General features: G+C 33.8%; 3 protein-coding genes across 3 annotated transcripts; 1 reads left to right on the top strand and 2 right to left on the bottom strand.

Annotated features, from left to right (window-relative positions):
* Positions 1–3,338: 3,338 nt before the first annotated feature.
* On the top strand, positions 3,339–11,530 carry LOTGIDRAFT_237348 (hypothetical protein; the record flags this gene model as incomplete). The annotated part of the gene is made up of 7 exons (XM_009046590.1): positions 3,339–3,399; positions 8,162–8,313; positions 8,621–8,916; positions 9,990–10,047; positions 10,419–10,595; positions 10,815–11,212; positions 11,434–11,530. 6 exons carry the CDS (start codon positions 3,339–3,341, stop codon positions 10,893–10,895), a joined length of 825 nt encoding a protein of 274 aa, XP_009044838.1. The 3' UTR covers positions 10,896–11,212; positions 11,434–11,530.
* A 130-nt stretch (positions 11,531–11,660) lies between these two features.
* On the bottom strand, positions 11,661–14,407 carry LOTGIDRAFT_223864 (hypothetical protein). Its single transcript, XM_009046589.1, has 4 exons — positions 14,257–14,407; positions 13,731–13,777; positions 13,154–13,272; positions 11,661–12,697 (listed from the first exon to the last, which is right to left on the bottom strand). Exons 1-4 carry the CDS (start codon positions 14,394–14,396, stop codon positions 12,611–12,613), a joined length of 393 nt encoding a protein of 130 aa, XP_009044837.1. The 5' UTR covers positions 14,397–14,407; the 3' UTR covers positions 11,661–12,610.
* Positions 14,408–17,663: 3,256 nt separating this feature from the next.
* LOTGIDRAFT_136112 (hypothetical protein) lies at positions 17,664–19,096 on the bottom strand (the record flags this gene model as incomplete). The annotated part of the gene is made up of 3 exons (XM_009046588.1): positions 17,664–17,865; positions 18,481–18,655; positions 19,030–19,096. 3 exons carry the CDS (start codon positions 19,094–19,096, stop codon positions 17,664–17,666), a joined length of 444 nt encoding a protein of 147 aa, XP_009044836.1.
* Positions 19,097–23,420: the final 4,324 nt, after the last annotated feature.

Here is a 23,420-nt window from a genome sequence, read left to right as displayed (position 1 = left end):
TTAACTCATATAGTAATTAACCTAAATATCATCTATTATTAGAGTCAAATATTTCTCATTTTACAACATACTTGAGTTTTTCCTTGACTTGAAGGCAAATTTCACTGTCCCACCTAAAACTTATCAACTAGTGGTAGTATTTACAATAATTTAGTCCAAAAACAACATTATTCAACATATTAGTTAGATTGAAATATGACAGTCAATAGATGCTTGATGTTTTCAATTTCTGGCTATATCATTTCAATTTAGTAAAAATAAAATAAGACACAACCTGTAACAAATTGTTACCACACGGGTTTTAACCTGAGGGTAATTTTGACATTTTGGGGGGGAGGAGGGGGAGGAAGGGGAGGAGGGGGTAATATAAAGTGTTGTCTAGAATAAAACATTTGGACCATTATAATATTAAGTTGTTTCATTTGGTCAGGCTATTTTCTCTAACATGAAAAAGAATGTAGGGAAAACCCAAGAGATAATCACGAAATACTAAGGATTTATACGGGAAGGGGGGCAATAGACTGAAGTGGGGTAAAGTGATCGATCAAGGTCCTTGAAAGGGGTAATAGAAAAAAAAGGTTGAAAACCCTTGATTTAAAGCATAGATCAAGACTCTACTACAAGACTCTACTACAAGACTCTTTATAGCCTTGGCTAGTGCTTTATAAGCTTACGTAGGGGTTTTAATTAATTTCTCAATGATTTTCCAAACTTATATTGGCTCAATTTTTATTTTTTTTAACTTCCCAAGACAATGCTTTTTACTGGGATACAGAAATGTTAACAGGTTTACACAATTCATTCCCAGTAATCACTAAGACAACAAAATTAGCCTATATTTTGTAAACTGTCCTGTGTGTTATGCAATATAACTATTGACAGGAAATAATTCAAATACTAAGTGGATATGAAAATTGATTTAAGGAAATAAAACAGCGAAAGCTGTTAATGTTAAAACTTTTCAATCTATTTTTACGCTGAAATTTTACAGACTTTTCTGCGCCTGTCCTGTGCCTGTGTTTTCGTAATAATGTTTTTTAATGGAATACTACAATCTTTCTTCTTTAACTATCATTGGAAAAACAGTTAAAACACTCATACTCTTGTCATAAATAGTCAGGCCTATCTTTGAGTCACCAATTGATGTTTTAAACAACAAAAGACATAAAATGTCAATAGAATACTGGTCATTCTATTTCGTAAGAAAATATTTATGACTATTTTTATTGACAATCAAACACGGAGGTATAATACTATATAGTAGAGTACAGATTTCATGACTGAAAAATTTCAGATACATCCAAATTTTACTCTTCTACTTCTAAACAACAAATGATAAGAAATTTAGGCCTAGACAATGACATGAATCCATGCTCACAATTCAAGCTTTTTACACACAAGTCCTGTACTACTTCTTCAATGTCACAGTAGGTCTAGTAATGAATGAAAAAGTGTAATATGTCTTTCTCTGGTCATCTTCATGGATGAATGAGCTGGACCTAATTATTTACTCAGTCAAAATACTCTGAATTCCAGCATAAAATTATTATTGTAGAGAAAAAAGAGCCTAAGATGCAGTGGTTAAAACGATCTTTAAGAATTCTAAGGAAATGATTCACGGATATTTAGCGAGTCTCTTGAGACATTGACTGTCTCCGACTGAAAATGTGCGATACTGAAACAGATAGTGATGTTCACAAGTCAAGCAGACGCACCCCTTCCAAATAAATTCACGATTTTAATTCAAAACATTGACTTATACAGACGAATGGTCAACAATTTATGTAAATAGAATACTTACCCACAACTCCGTGCCCCAGCTCATGGCTGCATTAGTGCAAATTCAAACAATTAATCGCCTAACAAACAAATTCTTGAAGATAGTTATCCTTACACGAATAAAATCAATGATTGTAATGGCGGATAATCTGACTCATTCACTTCCGGCTGCGCAGAAGGATGACAGATTGACCGGTCACTTTCATTTTTTTCAAAAAAACCTCCACCTACATCTTCAAAGGTAATGTTTAGATCACCGACCAAAAATTGAAATCTAGCTATAGTGAATTTACTAAATTATGACTTTAAAACTTCCCGTTGTTGACAATGTTTATAATGCAGCTAAAATTTAACCGTTATGAAATTGACAGTTAAAGGGAAATAACTCCAGTTTTAAAAACACCTTCTAAAAACCTTGACGTCATAGAAGATTAAAGTATTTTGAAGGGATACAGACCTTTAATTTCATTGTTGAATTTTAAGTTGGTATATCACAAAAACCGTTGAAAATGTAAACCAATTCCATTAAAAGGCCAGTGGTCACGGACCCTATCTCTACCCCCAAACCCCCCCCACCACCACCACCAAATAAAAATAGCATACTGAGAATCTTTAAATCTTCCATTAACAGGCAGTAATTTGACTTATACAATGCAAGGAGAGCATAATAATTTCCAGAGGGAGGGGGCTAACCAACTGAAATCCACGGGTCATCAATCATCTTGTTGAGCCACTGCACTGGTAAAAGCCTACTAAGGAATAAAGGGAGACTATCGTGTTTGTCCGGTACAGACCACAATTTCATATTTGGCCGATTGTTTGGAAAACATATAAGCGAATAAAAGTTTAAAGTACAGGTTAAAGCCTTAAATTGGCATTGTCATACATCATTAAAGTATGAGAGTCCGGCTTTGCCCCATCCCCTCAAATTCTTTTTTGAATATTTTACATTGTGAAATAGTTGACTTCATTTAATCAGCAATTATATATTTTATTTTAATATGTTATATTCTATGTATCTTTTATTTTATTTTAATGTGTTTTCTTTATAATAAGTGACCAACTATAATACTATATAGTTTACCTATCCGTTTTTATCATTGTCCCCGAGTAGGCATACTATTGATTTCAAACTGCTATTATAGACTTTAGTCCCGAATAATGACCACTCAAAACTAATATTAGGGATATACTGGTAACACAAGTCAAATAATTCCATACAAAATCTGTCAGGTATCGATTTTCAATATTAATCAATCAGGGAGTGTTCAATGACCAATTAAAGATTGTAAGAAGAGAAAAGTAACTAAAGGATTGACTGTAATGTAGGCCTACCGAACTAACTTTTATAATGGTACATTACTCATCTACTATATAAAAAAAACAACAAAGCCACGTGGAGCTGTCAAATCCTAGTTATATCATTAAGAGATAGTAAACTATAGATAAGCCGGTATAGATTTAAAATATGATTGAATAAAATACGGGATGATTTTCTAAACACTGTCCTAGTTTAAAGCTTTATTTAGTTAGTTTGTAGCTTCAGGCTTAAAGTCATAATGGCGTGGGGTAAACATTGTGTGTTAACAACTTTGGCTAACTATATTTTGTTCGTTTTAGGTGAGTTTTTACTATATTTTAGTAGAGTTGGACAATTTGGAGAAGGGGTAAGGGAGCGTACATATAACAGCTTTATTTTAATAAAATATAAGGCACGTAATCACCAAAAACTACATTGTATAATTCAGTTTATAAGACCAAAGAGAAACTTATTGAAACCCGAAATATGAGATACATGTCGTTTAAACGATACGACAAGAGTGACCTTATTTAACCATATTTAGCTTTTGAAGAAGGGGTAAAACGACAGGTTGGATGGGCGAATCCTTAAAGAGGGGGTATAGATGGTGGAATGATATTAATAAGATGTCAACTTTTCACAAACTTGTTAAAGACGCCTTCCCTAATTAATATATAGACGACGAGGGAATGGAAGGGGGCAAGGGGAATGGACACCTGCTTTAAACATAATATGTAATATTGTTGTATACGTTGTCAACGTTTGACACACTTGTTAATAAACCCAAAAGGGGAAGTATATTCGCCCCCTCGCCCCAGCAAAACACGAACAAATTCTCCATATACAATTACAGACACCATCCCAAACCCCACGTGCAAATGCGTCCACCCTTGGCACATTGGGCTGGTTACGGGCCTGGCCCATGAGGCATGCTTGACCTAACTTTGCCTTGTTAAATGACACTATCTGTTATAGATATCACATATTTTCCAAATCGCTGTACACAGGGATTTGTAAATAATCATCGTTAATCCAGGGTATTGTTTTAAAAAAATCTAATGAAATTTGACCAAACTGTTCACAAATTCTCGAAATGATCTAAGCGTTAGGATATCCTAGAAACAATATTAGAAGTTAAGACCCTTGGATATCATAGAAACAGTATTAGAAGTTAAGACCCTTGGATATCATAGAAACAGTGTTAGAAGTTAAGACCCTAGGATATCCTAGAAACAGTGTTAGAAGTTAAGACCCTAGGGTATCCTAGAAACAGTGTTAGAAGTTAAGTCCCTAGGATATCATAGAAACAGTGTTAGAAGTTAAGACCCTAGGATATCCTAGAAACAGTGTTAGAAGTCCCTAGGATATCCTAGAAACAGTGTTAGAAGTTAATACCCTAGGATATCCTAGAAACAGTGTTAGAGGTTAAGACCCTAGGATATCATAGAAACAGTGTTAGAAGCTTAGACCCTAGGATATCCTAGAAACAGTGTTAGAAGCTAAGTCCCTAGGATATCATAGAAACAGTATTAGAAGTTAAGACCCCAGGATATCATAGAAACAGTGTTAGAAGTTAAGACCCCAGAATATCCTAGAAACAGTGTTAGAAGTTAATACCCTAGGATATCATAGAAACAGTGTTAGAAGTTAAGACCCTAGGATATCCTAGAAACAGTATTAGAAGTTAAGACCCTAGGGTATCATAGAAACAGTGTTAGAAGCTAAGACCCTAGGATATCATAGAAACAATATTAGAAGTTAAGACCCTAGGATATCCTAGAAACAGTGTTAGAAGCTAAGACCCTAGGATATCATAGAAACAGTATTAGAAGTTAAGACCCTAGGATATCCTAGAAACAGTGTTAGAAGTTAGGACCCTGGGATATCCTAGAAACAGTGTTAGAAGCTAAGACCCTAGGATGTCATAGAAACAGTGTTAGAAGTTAATACCCTAGGATATCCTAGAAACAGTGTTAGAAGCTAAGACCCTAGGATATCATAGAAACAGTATTAGAAGCTAAGACCCTAGGATATCATAGAAACAGTGTTAGAAGTTAATACCCTAGGATATCCTAGAAACAGTGTTAGAAGTTAATACCCTAGGATATCCTAGAAATAATGTTAGAAGTTAAGACCTTAGGATATCCTAGAAATAGTGTCAGAAGTTAATACCCTAGGATATCCTAAAAACAGTGTTAGAAGTTAATATCCTAGGATATCCTAGAAACAGTGTTAGAAGTTAAGACCCTAGGGTATCCTAGAAACAGTGTTAGAAGTTAAGACCGTACGATATCCTAGAAACAGTGTTAGAAGTTAATACCCTAGGATATCCTAGAAACAGTGTTAGAAGTTAATACCCTAGGATATCCTAGAAACAGTGTTAGAAGTTAATACCCTAGGATATCCTAGAACCAGTGTTAGAAGCTAAGACCCCAGGATATCCTAGAAACAGTGTTAGAAGTTAAGACCCTAGGATATCCTAGAAACAGTGTTAGAAGTTAAGACCCTAGGATATCCTAGAAACAGTGTTATAAGTTAAGACCCTAGGATATCATAGAAACAGTATTTTCATTTAAGACCCTAGGATATCCTAGAAACAGTTTTAGAAGTTAAGATCCTAGGATATCCTAGAAACAGTGTTATAAGTTAAGACCCTAGGATATCCTAGAAACAGTTTTAGAAGTTAAGACCCTAGGATATCCTAGAAACAGTGTTATAAGTTAATACCCTAGGATATCATAGAAACAGTGTTATAAGTTAAAACCCTAGGATATCATAGAAATAGTGTTAGAAGTTAAGACCCTAGGATATCCTAGAAACAGTGTTAGAAGTTAAGACCCCAGGATATCCTAGAAACAGTGTTAGAAGCTAAGACCCTAGGATATCCTAGAAACAGTGTTGGAAGTTAAGACCCTGGGATATCCTAGAAACAGTGTTAGAAGTTAAGATCCCAGGATATCCTAGAAACAGTGTTAGAAGCTAAGACCCCAGGATATCCTAGAAACAGTGTTAGAAGTTAAGACCATAGGATATCCTACAAACAGTGTTAGAAGTTAAGACCCTAGGATATCCTAGAAACAGTGTTAGAAGTTAAGACCCTAGGATATCCTAGAAACAGTGTTAGAAGTTAAGACCCAGGATATCCTATAAACAGTGTTAGAAGTTAAGTCTCTAGGATATCCTAGAAACAGTGTTAGAAGTTAAGACACCAGGATATCCTAGAAACAGTGTTAGAAGTTAAGTCCCTAGGATATCATAGAAACAGTGCTAGAAGTTAAGACACCAGGATATCCCAGAAACAGTGTTAGAAGCTAAGACCCTAGGATATCCTAGAAACAGTGTTAGAAGTTAAGACCCTGGGATATCCTAGAAACAGTGTTAGAAGTTAAGACCCCAGGATATCCTAGAAACAGTGTTAGAAGTTAAGACCCTGGTATATCCTAGAAACAGTGTTAGAAGTTAAATCCCTAGGATATCATAGAAACAGTGTTAGAAGTTAGGACACCAGGATATCCTAGAAACAGTGTTAGAAGTTAAGACACCAGGATATCCTAGAAACAGTGTTAGAAGTTAAGATCCCTAGGATATCATAGAAACAGTGTTAGAAGTTAAGACACCAGGATATCATAGAAACAGTGTTAGAAGTGAAGACACTAGGATATCATAGAAACAGTATTAGAAGTTAAGACCCTAGGATATCCTAGAAACAGTATTAGAAGTTAAGACCCCAGGATATCCTAGAAACAGTGTAAGACCCTAGGATATCATAGAAACAGTGTTAGAAGTGAAGACACTAGGATATCATAGAAACAGTATTAGAAGTTAAGACCCTAGGATATCCTAGAAACAGTATTATAAGTTAAGACCCTAGGATATCCTAGAAACAGTGTTAGAAGTTAAGACCCTAGGATATCCTAGAAACAGTGTTAGAAGCTAAGACCCTAGGATATCCTAGAAACAGTGTTAGAAGTTAAGACCCTGGGATATCCTAGAAACAGTGTTAGAAGTTAAGACCCCAGGATATCCTAGAAACAGTGTCAGAAGTTAAGACCCTGGGATATCCTAGAAACAGTGTTAGAAGTTAAGTCCCTAGGATATCCTAGAAACAGTGTTAGAAGTTAAGACACCAGGATATCCTAGAAACAGTCTTATGAGACCCTAACCGCTAAGATCTTTTGGAGAATGTGCGTACCGGTACAAGTAGACGTTTCTAATAGCCGTACCCGATAAGCTTCTCAGTATTTTTTAAAATGTTGTCATATAAAAACTACCGAGTGATTCAACATGCACGGCTGTAATATTGTCAGCGTCAGTAGGGGTGTGGTATAGAAGTTGGATGGGAGGGTGTGGGGTGTATCTCTTTTTGTAGGCCTACCCCCTGAAAAATGTGTACCCCCAGTCTGGAGTTGACGTCGCCACTAGGCTGTATGTATTCTTAAATAACCTTGTCTAAAATCTAAATTTTGGATATTGCTCAGTACTTTAGAAATTTTTCCACGACATAAACACAACAAAACACCCCAAGATTGTAAATCTCTCCAGTAGCAATTAATTTCTCGCCAATTTGACTTAAACTTATGTTGAAATCCATAATAATCTCTACTTGTGACCCAGTGCTTCTATACACCCAGAACAAGTTTAGTGTTCGCAACTGCTATTTAGAAATATGAATATATTACGTTAATTTAATACTAAGAAAAATCGATAAAATTAGAATATTTAAATAAGAGCATCTAGTTTTATTAAAGTTGGTAATTATATTCTTTCTTCCAGATTCATTTCTTTGCACTACTGTATTTTTTCAAAATCGTGCTTTGATTACAGGGTCGTTTGTGGAAAATGTCTGAAGGGTGTGAGGGACAAAAATGAGAGGTGTCTCTATGAGGCGAAGCCCAGAGGCCCCCCCTCCCCCCTTCCCTCCACCCAGAAACCAGATATACCTGATATATAGCAACATTTGGAGGGCTTAATTTTCACTTTCATGTAAAACCTTTCAGAGGCCTGAGGAGAGGGGAGGGGCATGGCCCATTGACCCACCACCAAAATACAACACTGATTGGTTAAGTTCCTTTTTTATTTCAGTATTTTCAGGGTCTGCTATATTATATTTTATTGGTGAACCATTTAAACAAGGGTTTTTCTGTAGTGATGAGTCTATTAGATATCCTTATAAAACATCAACTGTCAGCAATATCGTTCTTTACTTGGTTTCATTTTTCATGCCACTTGTCATTGTGAGTATTTACATTTCGGTAGGACATTATTTCAATGTTGGATCCGTGTTGTCACTAAATTCCATACGCCATGCAATGCTCTGGTGGAATATAACATGCAGAACATAATGTTAGTTAGTCCGAAATATCTGCCTCTATTCTAGCTTCTGATGGATATTATGACAGCTGTCAACAGTAAAGTCAGCAAAATGAACCTCGGCACGAAGTTTCCAAAATAGTGCTTGATGAAGTGTTCAAACGGCTCTTAATACAAAAAATAACAAAAGTTTTATATTAAAATGTTTCTATTGTTATATTCCTATTTCAGCTTGCTATTGGTGATATAGTCACTGTCTTGTTGGAGATACGACGAAATGAACTAGATTTACAACCGAAAGTATCAAAACTAAAAGTTATTGTTGAACAGATATCATGTACAATGGCAGTGTTTCTGTTTGGTTTCGCTTCTACACAGTTTTCTGTGGACATAATGAAATATTCTGTGGGTCGATTGAGACCTCATTTTCTGGCTGTATGTCAACCGGAGAAATTTAATTGTACAGGACAGTATATTGAAGATTTTGTTTGTACGTCAGGTACCCAGGAAGAACTGAAGCAAGCCAGGTAGATCTTTAATATGAATCATGGGCATCACTCAAGAGGTTTCAGGAGAGAGAAGGGGGAGAGGGGAAAGGGGGGTGGGGATTAGCTTTTATGATAGGTATTTCCTCCATTACCTTAAGGAAGCTTTGAATTTAGAAAAGATATGGTTCTGAGTAAACGAATCTGTAACCCGTATCCTTCATCAGTTCGAAAAATGGGAACAGTGTATAGCCCTTGATTAAGTCATTTGGCAACGTTGTACAGCATTGACACTGATCGTTCCCTTAACAGTGGTTTCGAGACGTTGTACATCATTGGCACTGATCGTTCCCTTAACAGTGTTGTGGAGACGTTGTACATCATGGACACTGATCGTTCCCTTAACAGAGTTGTGGAGACATTGTACAGCATTGGCACTGATCGTTCCCTTAACAGTGTTGTTTAGACATTGCACAGCATTGACACTGATCGTTCTCTTAACAGTGTTGTTTAGACATTGCACAGCATTGGCACTGATCGTTCCCTTAACAGTGTTGTTTAGACATTGTACAGCATTGGCACTGATCGTTCCCTTAACAGTGTTGTTTAGACATTGTACAGCATTGACACTGATCTATCCCTTAACAGTGTTGTGGAGACATTGTACAGCATTGACACTGATCGTTCCCTTAACAGAGTTGTGGAGACATTGTACAGCATTGGCACTGATCGTTCCCTTAACAGTGTTGTTTAGACATTGCACAGCATTGGCACTGATCGTTCCCTTAACAGTGTTGTTTAGACATTGTACAGCATTGACACTGATCTATCCCTTAACAGTGTTGTGGAGACATTGTACAGCATTGACACTGATCGTTCCCTTAACAGTGTTGTTTAGACATTGTACAGCATTGACACTGATCTATCCCTTAACAGTGTTGTGGAGACACTGTACAGCATTGGCACTGATCGGTCCTTTCATAATGGGGAATAGCTCAGATTGGTTTAGAGACGTTGTATAGCATTGGCACTGATCGTTAACAAACTGATGTAATAATAACTGTTTTATTCTTGTAAATAACAGAATATGACCAAAATAATATTGTGTATTCCAGGTTATCTTTTCCATCAGGCCATGCCGCTCTATCAATATACGCCATGTTGTTTTTGATAGTAAGTATACTTCTATATTACTAATCCAATCCAGGGGCGTATCTAGAAAATGCACGAGGGAGCGACCAAAAATGGGAGGTGTCTCTTCAAGGCGATGCCCGAAACCCCTTGAGTACTGGAGACTGCCAAATGCCCTCGGGAGCCAACGGATGACCCGAGATGAATTTTGAGCATTTAGAAGGCTTTTCAATTCAAAATAATACCTTTTACAAGCGTGAGGGGAGGGCATGACCAAATCCCCCCTCCTAAATACACCACTGCTCCAATCTAAACCTGATTGATAGATCTATATTTTAAACACTCCGACAGGTCAGTCAGACTTTAAACGATTTTGGTATATGCTATTTGAATTTTTTTATATATCTTTCCAGTGTTATATTCATGAAAAATTCCACTTCCAAACATTGCCGTTATTAAAAACCTTCCTACAGATTCCGTGTTTTTATATGGCTATATATGCCAGTGTATCGAGAGTCTTTGACTACTGGCACCATCCTACAGACGTCCTGGCAGGGTTCCTGCTAGGGGCATTTATGGCAATAGTCACAGTAAGTACACCATCTATAGTTTTTAGACAGAGAAGCGCTGGCGTTCACATGCTTTAACCAATCGTACCTTAGTGTCAGAAAAGCTATGATAATCACGAATAAAACAGTGTTTACAGCTCAATGTCGAAATTTGACTGGAATTGCGTTTAAAGGAGATGCTAGGATCCAATATATCAAAGCAGAGTACCAGGATAATAAACCATGTTATTCTTTTTTCAGGCAAAACTAGTAGCTAATAATTTTAAACTCTCTTGGCATTCTCAAGACAGAGAGCTACTACCAACAGATAAAACGATCTGAACACTCTGAGCACTCGTTAAGATCATTTGAACATGTCTTCACTAGTCAAGAACATTTGAACACGTCTTCACTGGAATGTAGCCAGTGATTATACCAGTGAACATATATTCTAATATGGGGAATTCGGTTGTATTTTAAATTTCATCACTCAATCATCATGGGCGTGGTTATGTGTATGAATTTGGTGATTTGTTTCTAAAATTTGTGAAAATGCTTCAAAGAAGGCCTTGCAATACATGTACCATTTGAACAGTGCACCTTGCAAATTCTGTTTCCAAAATTTGTAGGAATATTGTAATGCATGTACCTTTTTAAATGCACAATATGAAAAATCAATGTGTAAATATATTCTAAATGTTGGATTGTATCTTGATTGTTATCATTCCCCTAATATAGACGTAGAAATAAAACTATACATATATATATGTCTATAGTTTAACAGAGCAGAGGGGCTGATCTGATCAAAATGATATACTAAACACAGCCTGGATTGCTGATCAATGGTCCGATTTTTACATCTAACAAGCCTCCAACACATGGTACAAAGTTTTTTTGGGGGAAAAAGAATTCTAGTAATTTATAAATTGTATCATTATTATTCTAGTTGTAACCAAGGGAATAAAAATCATCACTTTATGTCTTGTTTGGAGTATTATATCTGTGGATGTATTGCTTAAACTTGTCTGTAGGAAGTGGCAGTGCCAGCCTCTTAAGACTGGGGGTAAAAATAGGGGGCAGACTGACTCAATGGGGGACAACTGTCTTGCTTGAAAAGATTTTTATTTATAAAGTCAGATTCTTATGTTATTACGTAGTTTAATAACTTTAAGATAACATGATACACATAAAGTGTATTTTAAATGGTCCAGTTCATAATGACAAATAACTTTTTCACATGTAAGCGTTCACAACTTCACATCAAGATTGATTGTAGTGGTCTCTGTAGACAACAAATTAAAGCCAAATTACAGTAACAAAATGTCATGGAATGTCTTGTCCTTCAAGTGCTTGTATATATTTCACTCCACCCTAATGTTTCGTGACCTTTTTATGACCTCGTCCAGTGTTTTACACAGGTGTTTCTATGAACTTCCTCACTCTTAATACAAAGTTCTAAGATAAAATAAAACACCAAAATCAGCATTTTAATAAATTGTTGTAAAGATGTATCTTACAAGCTCCAGTTGATAACACCTTAACTTCTCCATATGCAAGTGTTCACATATAATTCCATCTTCACAATGTCAAGGTATTATGAACTACATGTAATACCTTGACTGCAATAGCCATCTTTCTTTTATCATGGACTGCAATGATTCAATTGGACTATATACCGAATACAGCCAATCAGTGATCTCTACAGAAAGTCTGTAAATAATTTGGCTTCACGTGTAGTTTCAATAGCTATAAAGGCAAACGATTAAACACAGTACGTAATAGCTTGATATCATGATGGTGCTAAATGTGTATCTTAAAATTTTCAGTTAATAATGACACTTTAACTTCTCAAAAAAGCGTTCACAATAAAAGCACCAGTTGATAATGATGTTCAACTCATGTAAGCGTTCACATGTAAGTTACATAACTGGATTATTAAGATAGTCTAGCAAGTAACAGAACACCATATTAGGGTATACTACTCATGGATACACACGTTAATATTGTGTTCTGTTATTTAATGTGAGCTTTATCTATCATAACAGTCTATCAATATATTATTTAAAAGTAGCTCCAGGATCTAATAAAGATTTCCTCCTAGCTGTTTCTTTAGATACGTTGGTATGTAGTTTATTTAATCTATCCTGCAATTACAAAGTATCATTAAACATTTATAGACAATCCATTACAGAGAGAGGGATACAGTCATTCATCAGCAGGCCATTATTAAAGGGATTGTAAAAAAGGTTTTCTTAATCATTTGTGTATCTGGGAAAATTGTAAGATCTATTTGCAACATTTTAATTTTCAATCAGACATCTGCAGTTCCAGCAATTCCACTTAAACTAAGTGTTTGATGGCAACACTAATTGTGAGAGCCTTTGTGATTTGTGACGTCATCAAAAATTTACTTTCTCTGATGTCTTCACTTACATATATAAACTAAATAAAGATCTATATATAATATATCCACATGTAATTTCTTTAGACTTTCAGTATAACAGAAAAATTTTCAAGTGTCTTGATCATTAAGATACTCTGCCCCAATAGTTTATAGAGGCAAAAAAAGAACGTGTTAAAAAATGAATCTGTAGACCAACCTGGACATTTTGTAAAATATTATTAACTAACATCACTCTTCTTCTAGAATTATTTAATTTTTTAACATAGGGTTCTAAATCTACTGGTACTGCTTCAATTTCAGATATCTTCTTTAAATCTAGGAAAAATTCAAATACATTTCATAAAATATCTGACATCCAAAAAATAAATAATAAAATACATTTTCAAACAATACATAGGAAACTTGCATTATAATATTCAGTGAAAGTCAGTTAATTTCTGAACCAAGCTAAAAGCAACTTCAGTTAAATCTAACGCTGTATTCAAATTATATAATGGCATAAAATAAGAATTTCATTATTTCAGCAAATTTTCCTCATTATAAAACAAATTAACTTTACCTGGGTTACCTGAACAGAATTTATATTGAAGTGAAAGTTGCAATGTTTCTACATTTTGGACTAATATAAGAGTAGGCCTAGTATGTGTATCATAATACTAAATTAGTATGTTTCAGTAAATATCTTCAAATCGGGACCATTTTTATCTATCACACTTGAGTCATTGACACACTGATCAAGAAGAATGTAGTGCCTACATACAATTTCTACTCACGATCTGAAACAAGGTCAATCTGTTGTCTTAATTCCATCTGACTTTCTCTAGAATGAAGAAAAGAAAAATATCTTCAACAATTCAACAAGTTTTAGAAGGCGGTCTACTGTAATTAAAAAATTTGAAGATATTTGACGAGGGAGAGAATGTAAATAGTGTGCCAGTTTCAGATACATAGATTCTCCTCATATTGCTTACTATCAGATCATATGGTATTCACTCAACTTGTCTACTCCTCTATAAAACGCCGGGTAAGCCCTATTCCTTATAGTTGTGAAACCACAATTCACAAAGGCCAATAGATTGTTGGAAGAGGTCATTGACAAAATTTGAAGTGTTTTTTGTTGCCTGTCAATTGACTTAAAGCCTTGCTGTTGAAGGACAGCATGGTATATGCCAAGGTCCCTGATATCGGGATGAAAATCAAATATCAAGAGTCCTTTAAAAATATAAACAAAAAAGTGGGCGTGGCATTCTTCTAACTCTGGATCCAGTTTTTTGATAATTCTCTTGCCCTGAAACCTACCGAACACATTTTACGCGGTCATCTATTTCTTCTACTGCTGGCCTCAATAAATCTACCAGCCCATCTGTGATAGCATCCCTTGTTCTGTCATCTAATGGTCTTTCTTCCACAGGAGAAACGTAAATATTGGTTTCAGCCATTTTGGTCAGGTGCTGAAAGGGGCATAACTCTTGTTTTAATCAGACCACAATTAACTAGTAATTCAATATGCAGAGCCGTATCTGTCAATATGTGAGGTCTAAATGCTCAATAACTCAAGATTATACAATCTGAAAATAAAGACCTTCAATTATTATCTGATGCTGAACTCTGCAAAAATGAATTGAAATGGAGTATTAGGCTATTCCCGGTCTGTATCCTATTGGGCTAATGGAATATAGTTTTCAGTTGTAGGTCAGCATCTTATTGGCTAATGAAATCAGTTTTCCATTATAACTGTTCTGTACCTTCTAGGACAAATGAAATGAAACAGAGTTTTCAGCATCTTATGGGCTAATAATGAATGGAGGAATTAGTGTTATAGTTATACAAAGACTATTTTGCCAGGCTCTTAAAAAAACAGAAGGGAATTAATAAAAATAATTATTTATAGATATTCATATTATGGTACAATATATTATTATTATTATTATCTTCATCCATCAAACGAATGTAAAAAGTCAAGGCAAGAACTAGTCTTTAATAATATGGGCCTATAGTTTAATCATTGCAGTGGTGGTGACAGTGGGGGTACTTGGGGTTGCATTTCTAATAAATTTAGAAATATCATATTCAAGCGTTTTTGCCTCCAAATGTGTGTCAAAATGCACCAAATCATTGTTGTCTGTTTAAAAATTATGCCACATTTTGAATTTTAACCATTCCACTATTAAGTCAGTCTATTTTTACCCTGGGGTCTCGGAAGGCTGCCACTGTTATATAGGACTTATAAATCCCATTGTTCTCCTTCAAATTAACAAATTTAATCAGTCAGGTATATTATTGTCAGATTGATTCAATCAGTTTTGATAATTCAAGATATTTTATTAATATAATGTATATACAATATTTATATTTTGATATGAACATTTCATAGAAATTCACATCCATGAATCACAGTGACTTGGGTTTAAGACAGGGTTGTTGATTTAGCTGTATTTACCAGGCATGTCTGATAACAGCTCTAGATTCTTGAGTTTGCTATACATGTATTTATGTTAAATTCTGGTACAAAATGAATTATAAGACATGTCTAAACCTTCTATCGTATATTTGAAAATAGGACACTCAGATAGCAACAAACCTATTTTTTTTTTATATTACCTTTGAAATAAACTGCTTAAGAGTCAGAGGCTGTTCAATGTTCAAGGCTTACCCATACAAGTATCCATTTCACCCTAGTTTCTTAAAAATTCAAGAATTTTGGAAAAATGTGGGCTGGTTTTACCGGTAGTGTTGATTTACATATTACATCTTAACTAATAACATAATCTTAAATACAGTACATAAATAAATATATTCTATACTCATAATTCAACTAAAATATACAGTTCTATCAAAAATAAATTGATAATGGAAAATTATCATAATTTATGCACAATTTATGCAAATTAGATATTGTAATTAAAATATTAATTTTAATAAAGCTTATAGTAGAGACTAACCTACTGTGAATTTATCTTCATAAGTTCAATATTTGCATGCATTCAGATAAACTTACAAATTAAAATTTATGCATGATTTATGCAAATAAGATAAAAATGTTTTATGCTCAATATAATGCAATTATAATCTTTTAATATATGTTCATTTCAAAAATTTTAAATACATATTTTGTAATAATGTATGCACAAAATATGCAAATTAGACATGGTAAGTTAAATATTCTGATATTAATTAATCAATTATTAATGAGACCCAGGCTACAATGTAAAATTCTTTGTTAATTTTAAAAAGTATAAGATACATCATTGTTATAATTTATGCACAAAATATGCAAATTAGATATTACATAAACAATAAACAACTCTCGTTATAATAGAATATTCGTTTAAAATGTTATGTCTATAAATTAGGTTAAGTAAATATTGTTTTGATTCGTAACTAGGTTTAATAATAATAACAAAACACAGAAAAAACAATTAGAATAAAAAAACTAACATTTTTAACATATTCAGACTAAAAGTGGTACTTTTCAAGTTTGTGCATACCTATTTCAAACATAAAATAGATATAATATTAAATAAAATAGTTTAATTAATCAGATTGATTTAAAGAATATAGTAGTTAAAATATTTGCTTTTTGCACTAATAAAACTTAATTTAAATAAACCACAGCACTTTTAATATACTACATCATTATCTTAATTTACTACATCATTATCTTAGTTTACTACATCATTATCTTAATTTACTACATCATTATCTTAATTTACTACATCATTATCTTAATTTACTACATCATTATCTTAATTTACTACATCATTATCTTAATTTACTACATCATTATCTTAATTTACTACATCATTATCTTAATTTCTCTGTATTTGATTATTCAGTGTAATAAACTTCTGTGCTTTCTGGTAAAGTGTTAAAATTAACAAGTGTCAATATTTGAAAGTGTCAGAAACAGATAATCATAAAGATCCAAGGACTATTTCATTATCTATTAAAACTGTGGTAGAATATTCAATAACTAAAACAAGTTATATTCATAAAGATCTTGAGATTAGCTCAAAATCTATTGACATCATGGGTAGAATAACAAAAACAAGGTTTACAGTGTCTTCATGACAATACTGTTTGAATTTACTTTGATAAAAGTTCCTGAAAGGCATAAATATCTGTGATTATTTATACATAACTATACATAATTATACATAACTATATGTAACAAGTGCCAAGAGTTGAATAAGTCTGATAAAGATATTCATATAGATATAGAGATAGTTCTACAACCCCACCTGCTCTCTAAGTAACAAGGACTATTTGATAATAATTACATTTAAATGACTGTGCATAACAAGTACCTTAATATAATTAAAACACTGTAAACAACTTGTGATGATTTTTGGTCTGAATGCTTTATAACATATAACTTTATAACAAATTTCAGTAAAGTTTTTATAAAGCTGTTGGTTTATGGATTTAATTACCTATAGTTACTACAAGATCACATGAAAACAAGCTAGATAAAAATTTAAGATATCTTGATTTATTTTATATTCATTATGGCTAGAATTTGACAGAAATTTTGAAAGACTCTATAATCAGTGATGGTCAAATGAACAATTTTCAGTCAAATAGCACTGATAAAATTCGATTCCTTATGTTTTTGATCAACATTCTAAAACAAAATTATGAAAATCCATAAAAGCAGCCTAATGAATAATAATGTACGAGGTCCCTGACTGGGATATAACTCAATGTTAGTGACAATGTTCATTTACGTCCACAATAACTGCTCGTCTCCACCCAAATATAAAATAACCAGCCCCTGCCCCTAGTATAATAGCTAAACATAACCATACATTATAGGTCATAAAAACTAACATTAAACAATAACTGATAAAAACTTGTAACATGTGAAGTAATGTCTGGATAAAATGACCACAACTTAACATCTGAGCCCTGAAATAAAAGAAATTTAATTCTTTTAGATAAGAAAATATATGTACAAGTATGATATAAAATCAGAACCTGAACCATGTTGTAACTCAAGAGTTTCACACTGTAAAATATGGAAATCGAAACTGATGTGATATACTTTGACCCTCTTTATCCGTTGTTGTTTTAAGACTGGGTAGTTTTGTCTACCTTCTTTAAGGAAGAAATCAATGTATCCAGTCTTTCTGCTAGACAGCTGCATTTTCTTAGTTAATTAGGGGTTTTACGTCCTACTTTTCTGCACCATGTGGGCTAATGAGGAACGCCATGCAGGGTGCAGTGAGGGAAATTTTGCCAGGACAGCGGCATTAGCCTGCTCTTTTTTGATTTCCAACTATCAAGGGATCTTTAAAGTACGCATCCTGTAGCGCACGGGTCCTCAGTTTATAGTCCCATCCGAACGACTAGACGTTTTTTCCAAGTCAGGCCTGCATCACTGACAGGGGAAAACTGGGTTGAAAAATCCGAAGGTATTATCTCGACCTATGCAAGGATTGAACCCTGGACCTTCAGGTTAGCAAGCGTCTAACTCACTGAGCCACCGCGGCCTCCCCTTAGTTCATTTAAGAGTATACTTACGCGACAGCCTGTCGTGTCTGTATAATCATATTTTCCTGTGAATTAGCTGCTGGAAGCGTAGTTGTAATATATTTATTTTGTGAGAGTGTTTTCTGAACTAAAACTTCACGACCATATTTTAACCCTTCATATAACATAGCCAGACAAAACATCACAATGGACGCTGCTACAATATCTACAAAATATCAATTATATATTTACATGTTATAGAACTTAGCTGAGTTTTTTATTCAATCATTACAAAATAATCAACATTAATCTCATCTGATGCTTATTCTAATCCTATAAAACAGTTTCATTAAGAGATCATCATGAATTATTTTCCCTAGAGTCATCTCTTTAAACACTTTTATTTACAAAATCAATTTCTGTATCTAAATTTACATTCTTCGCGTTTTTTTTTACATCGGATTTTGATTTTGATATTGCAAAGATAAAAAATATTATTATTTAATCAAATGAAAATTTAAGCTGCCATATTGATGTGACCCTCATATATCTTGAAAATATTTTTAAATATCGAAATAACATAATCAATCCAATACTTACGACCAACTTTGGTAGTATATAAAGCTTCAAATAAAATATATTCACAATTACCAGTATGAAAATACATCTAAAATAACAACAAAACATCAAACTTTTCAACAAATACCTTTTTGACAACAATATCAAAACTTGAATAGAGCAGCTTATAGCAAATCATGTTTGACTATTCCTTGTTACACAGTGCATTGTGTTGCCTACACTTTTTAACTATTAGACCAGTGGCATTTCTAGACGGCATAAGGTGAGGGGGCTCTGCAGGGGCCAAAAAATTTTCCAGGGGGGCCACAGGCCATTTTTTCACTGCAAAATGATAAAAAGCTGCGCCAGACTTTTTCTGGCCGGGCCATGGCCACCGTAGCCCACCCTTGCAGAAAGGCAACTGTGTTGGAGCAGAATGGTAAAATGTTTACAGCAGTAAAGCCTTACCATCATTCCACCTGAACATTCCGTATTGTTCATATCCATACCGTGTCCACCATGTCCACTGTGGTCATGGTTACCATCCATACCACCCATACCCCCCATATCACCCATACCACCCATATCATTTGGCATCATAGTAGTAGTCATGTTCATCATATTATGATGTCCTGTGTGGCCAGCCATCTTATCAAGATTTAATACTGCTGTAGCTATAGTTGTTATTACTGGATTAGGTTTATGGTGGTGATGATGATTGTGATGATCCTGGAATAATAAAATAATAATAATAATAATAAAAACCCAAGTACGAATGATACGAACTGCAAAACGGAACTCGAATTCCAAAACAATTGATTGGCAATACATTGTTAAAAGCTAATGAACTTTCATATGAAAATAATTTTGGTAACAAGTAAATAAGACATTGAAATTGTTGAAAAAAAACAGGTTCTTCTATCCCCACAAATAGTGGCATTCCATGGGGGGTGAGGTGGGGTTTGTTTATCAGGTCTTGCTTTGGCTTTCTCACTTTCATTTTCTTATCATTGAACATAGTGAAAGAATTGTCTGTTAAACACCATCCTACTGTTCTGTACCATATTGGACTGATGAAATTTAATAATAGTTCTACATCCTACTTGTTTTATCTAATTTATAGGACTAATAGTGACAATCAAATATTATATCTGAAGTTATTCTTAAATACCCTTTAACCCTTATAAAGTCTAACACATGAAACAAGAAACAACTATATTATACAAGGATAACAACTTATTGGATGAGCAAAGTAAAAAGTTTTTTGAATTTTTTTCGATCTCTTTTAATTGAATTGGAATATCAGCCTGGACAAAATTAAAAAAACTTTTTACTTTACTCAGACAATAGGTTCACAGTTAAGTATCCTTTCTACCAGCTAGTCCTTGACAAATGATAAATAAGTATGAATTATGATTAAGTTGCTCTATTGATAGACAGTCTGCCCTTAACATATCTAATTTCATAACACAAAATAAACTAGAACTAAATATCTCTCCCTTTTTGTATCACCTTTAAAAATCTGACTGACTAATACATAAATAAATAGAAATCAATTGATAATATACTCTAGTGAAAGAGACCAACTGTATATACAAATATTACAAACAATCTAAAATCTGAACATTTATTACCCTCGACCTTGTTGAAAATAAAATGTATTACACCAGTCACACAATAAAACTGTCTTGTTTAATCCTTCATGAAATGATTTATACAACTATGCATGCATAAATTATCTACATATTTCACGGCCCATGCCCATGATAATGTCACCTTGCCCCTCTCAGGTTTTTATCTCCTTTCATAACTTGAACTAACCTGGAATGTGACACAGTCCTATATTTGATTCTGTAAAGTCATATATTAAATTGATAATATGATTTGATAAGACTAAGTGACACACTAACTAAAAGGGGGTGGGGTGGGGGGCTGACATGACCTTAGGCAACACCAGGTAAATTAAAGAAGGGGGGTGGGAGGAATGAAGAATATAGGTCTTGAATATATGTGAATAGTCTTCAGAAGTACTAGACATGTGAAAATTTCACTTTGTATTTCTATAAAACAGGAAACACATGGATTTGAAGATTAAAATTTTGACGATGAGTTGTAAACACTATTACTGATTAGATTAGCTAATAAAAATCTTGTTTCTTAGATTAAGGTACTACTGATCTGTCTGGATATTTGGCTTAAGAAAGATTCAAACCTCCCACATGATTGTCATCAATAGCCATTGTCTATGTTTGAGTCAGATTGTTGTTGTAGATTGATAATTATATCAACAGTATATACAGGTATGTTTAATTACAACACAGGTGTCTCATCTAACAATATTTTATAATTATTATTCTTTATAATCTATATATCTGATATATTCATCAATTCTATTTCATTATTTCAAACAGATACATACAGCTTTATGGGAGTTTTAATCATTGTAATTCAAACAGGTGTTCTTTATCAATACATAGATGGGATTGTGGCTCACTTTATCCAAATGGCTCACAGAGGCACTATGAAAAAGGTTGAAAAAATAACATTTATAATAATAAAATAATTGTTCAAATTCATTTATATGTTGAAAGTTTTGTTTCAAGGATAAATTCTCTCTTTTTTTTCAAATCTGTATCAGGTGCTGGTTAAATAGCTGTATATCTGGCAGTACATTTTAACCAATTTTGTTCGAAAACTTCCAATGGATGTGCATGTGTTAGCTTAATAACCAAACAGCTCTGATTGGGGAAGTGTATTTCAAAACAAATAAAACCTTTATTCATAGACTGTTTAAGTTTAAAAACTTCAACTGGGTGTGGCTTGATGTACATAAGAAAGAAATCAATTGGGACCAAAAAAAGATGTTGAAATACTCAGATGTCAGATAACACAGAGTACACTGTATTTGTTCTATAACTGTGAATATAGTGCACAGTGTCTTTGTCCCGCTGTTAGCTAATAATAGATTAGAAAATTAAAACCCAGTTAAGTATGATGACTGTATGTAGTGAGAATATAGACCAGGAAAAGGTCATCCTAGGTTCAATATTAAAACTGGAACATAAAATATCTCACAATAAAAATAGTTATACCTAGAGAACCTGCTGTTAGCTAGGTTATTATTATAATCTATAGACTGGAGATAATAAATAATACTGGAGTTTTACATCCCATGTTTAGCTTGAATTTGGGCTAATGAAGAAGACAGTGCAATCATCCTGTTTGAGTTGATGAAGAAGACAATACAATGATCCTGTTTGAGTTGATGAAGAAGACAATACAATGATCCTGTTTGAGGCCATCAAGAAGACAATACAATGATCCTGTTTGAGTTGATGAAGAAGACAATACAATGATCCTGTTTGAGACCATCAAGAAGACAATACAATGATCCTGTTTGAGTTCATGAAGAAGACAATAAAATGATCCTGTTTGAGACCATCAAGCAGACAATACAATGATCCTGTTTGAGACCATCAAGAAGACAATACAATGATCCTGTTTGAGATCATCAAGAAGACAATACAATGATCCTGTTTGAGACCATCAAGAAGACAATACAATGATCCTGTTTGAGATCATGAAGAAGACAATACAATGATCCTGTTTGAGACCATCAAGAAGACAATACAATGATCCTGTTTGAGATCATGAAGAAGACAATACAATGATCCTGTTTGAGACCATCAAGAAGACAATGCAATGATCCTATTTTGAGTTCATGAAGAAGACAATACAATGATCCTGTTTGAGACCATCAAGAAGACAATACAATGATCCTGTTTGAGACCATCAAGAAGAAAATACAATGATCCTGTTTGAGACCATAAAGAAGACAATACAATGATCCTGTTTGAGACCATAAAGAAGACAATACAATGATCCTGTTTGAGACTATCAAGAAGACAATACAATGATCCTGTTTGAGATCATCAAGAAGACAATACAATGATCCTGTTTGAGACCATCAAGAAGACAATACAATGATCCTGTTTGAGATCATGAAGAAGACAATACAATGATCCTGTTTGAGACCATCAAGAAGACAATGCAATGATCCTATTTTGAGTTCATGAAGAAGACAATACAATGATCCTGTTTGAGTTCATGAAGAAGACAATAAATTGATCCTGTTTGAGACCATCAAGAAGACAATACAATGATCCTGTTTGAGACCATCAAGAAGACAATACAATGATCCTGTTTGAGACCATCAAGAAGACAATACAATGATCCTGTATGAGATCATCAAGAAGACAGTGCATTCATCCTGTTTGAGTTGATGATGAAGACAATACAATGATCCTGTTTGAGTTCATAAAGTGTGCAATGAGGTCAATTCTGCCAGTCTCTTTCTATTATCCACATTTCAACTGTTGAGATAACTTANAAGAAAACATCTGATTTTTTCTCACCTAGGTTGGAAAAGTTAG

The sequence above is a fragment of the Lottia gigantea genome, assembly GCF_000327385.1.
Source record: "Lottia gigantea unplaced genomic scaffold LOTGIsca_103, whole genome shotgun sequence".
NCBI classification, from domain to species: Eukaryota; Metazoa; Mollusca; class Gastropoda; family Lottiidae; genus Lottia; species Lottia gigantea.
Note: the sequence above shows the minus strand (reverse complement) of the source record. Positions and strands in the feature narration are given on the sequence as shown.

What these genes read in the sequence shown, in the direction of transcription:
- LOTGIDRAFT_223864 (XM_009046589.1), bottom strand. Translation starts at nt 14,396, where the DNA reads ATGGCTGAAACCAATATTTACGTTTCTCCTGTGGAAGAAAGACCATTA. An exon ending in GACCGCGTAAAATGTGTTCG is followed by an intron (nt 13,778 to 14,256) that starts GTAGGTTTCAGG and finishes TCTTCATTCTAG; the next exon opens with AGAAAGTCAGATGGAATTAA. An exon ending in ATATTTTACAAAATGTCCAG is followed by an intron (nt 12,698 to 13,153) that starts GTTGGTCTACAG and finishes TTGTAATTGCAG; the next exon opens with GATAGATTAAATAAACTACA.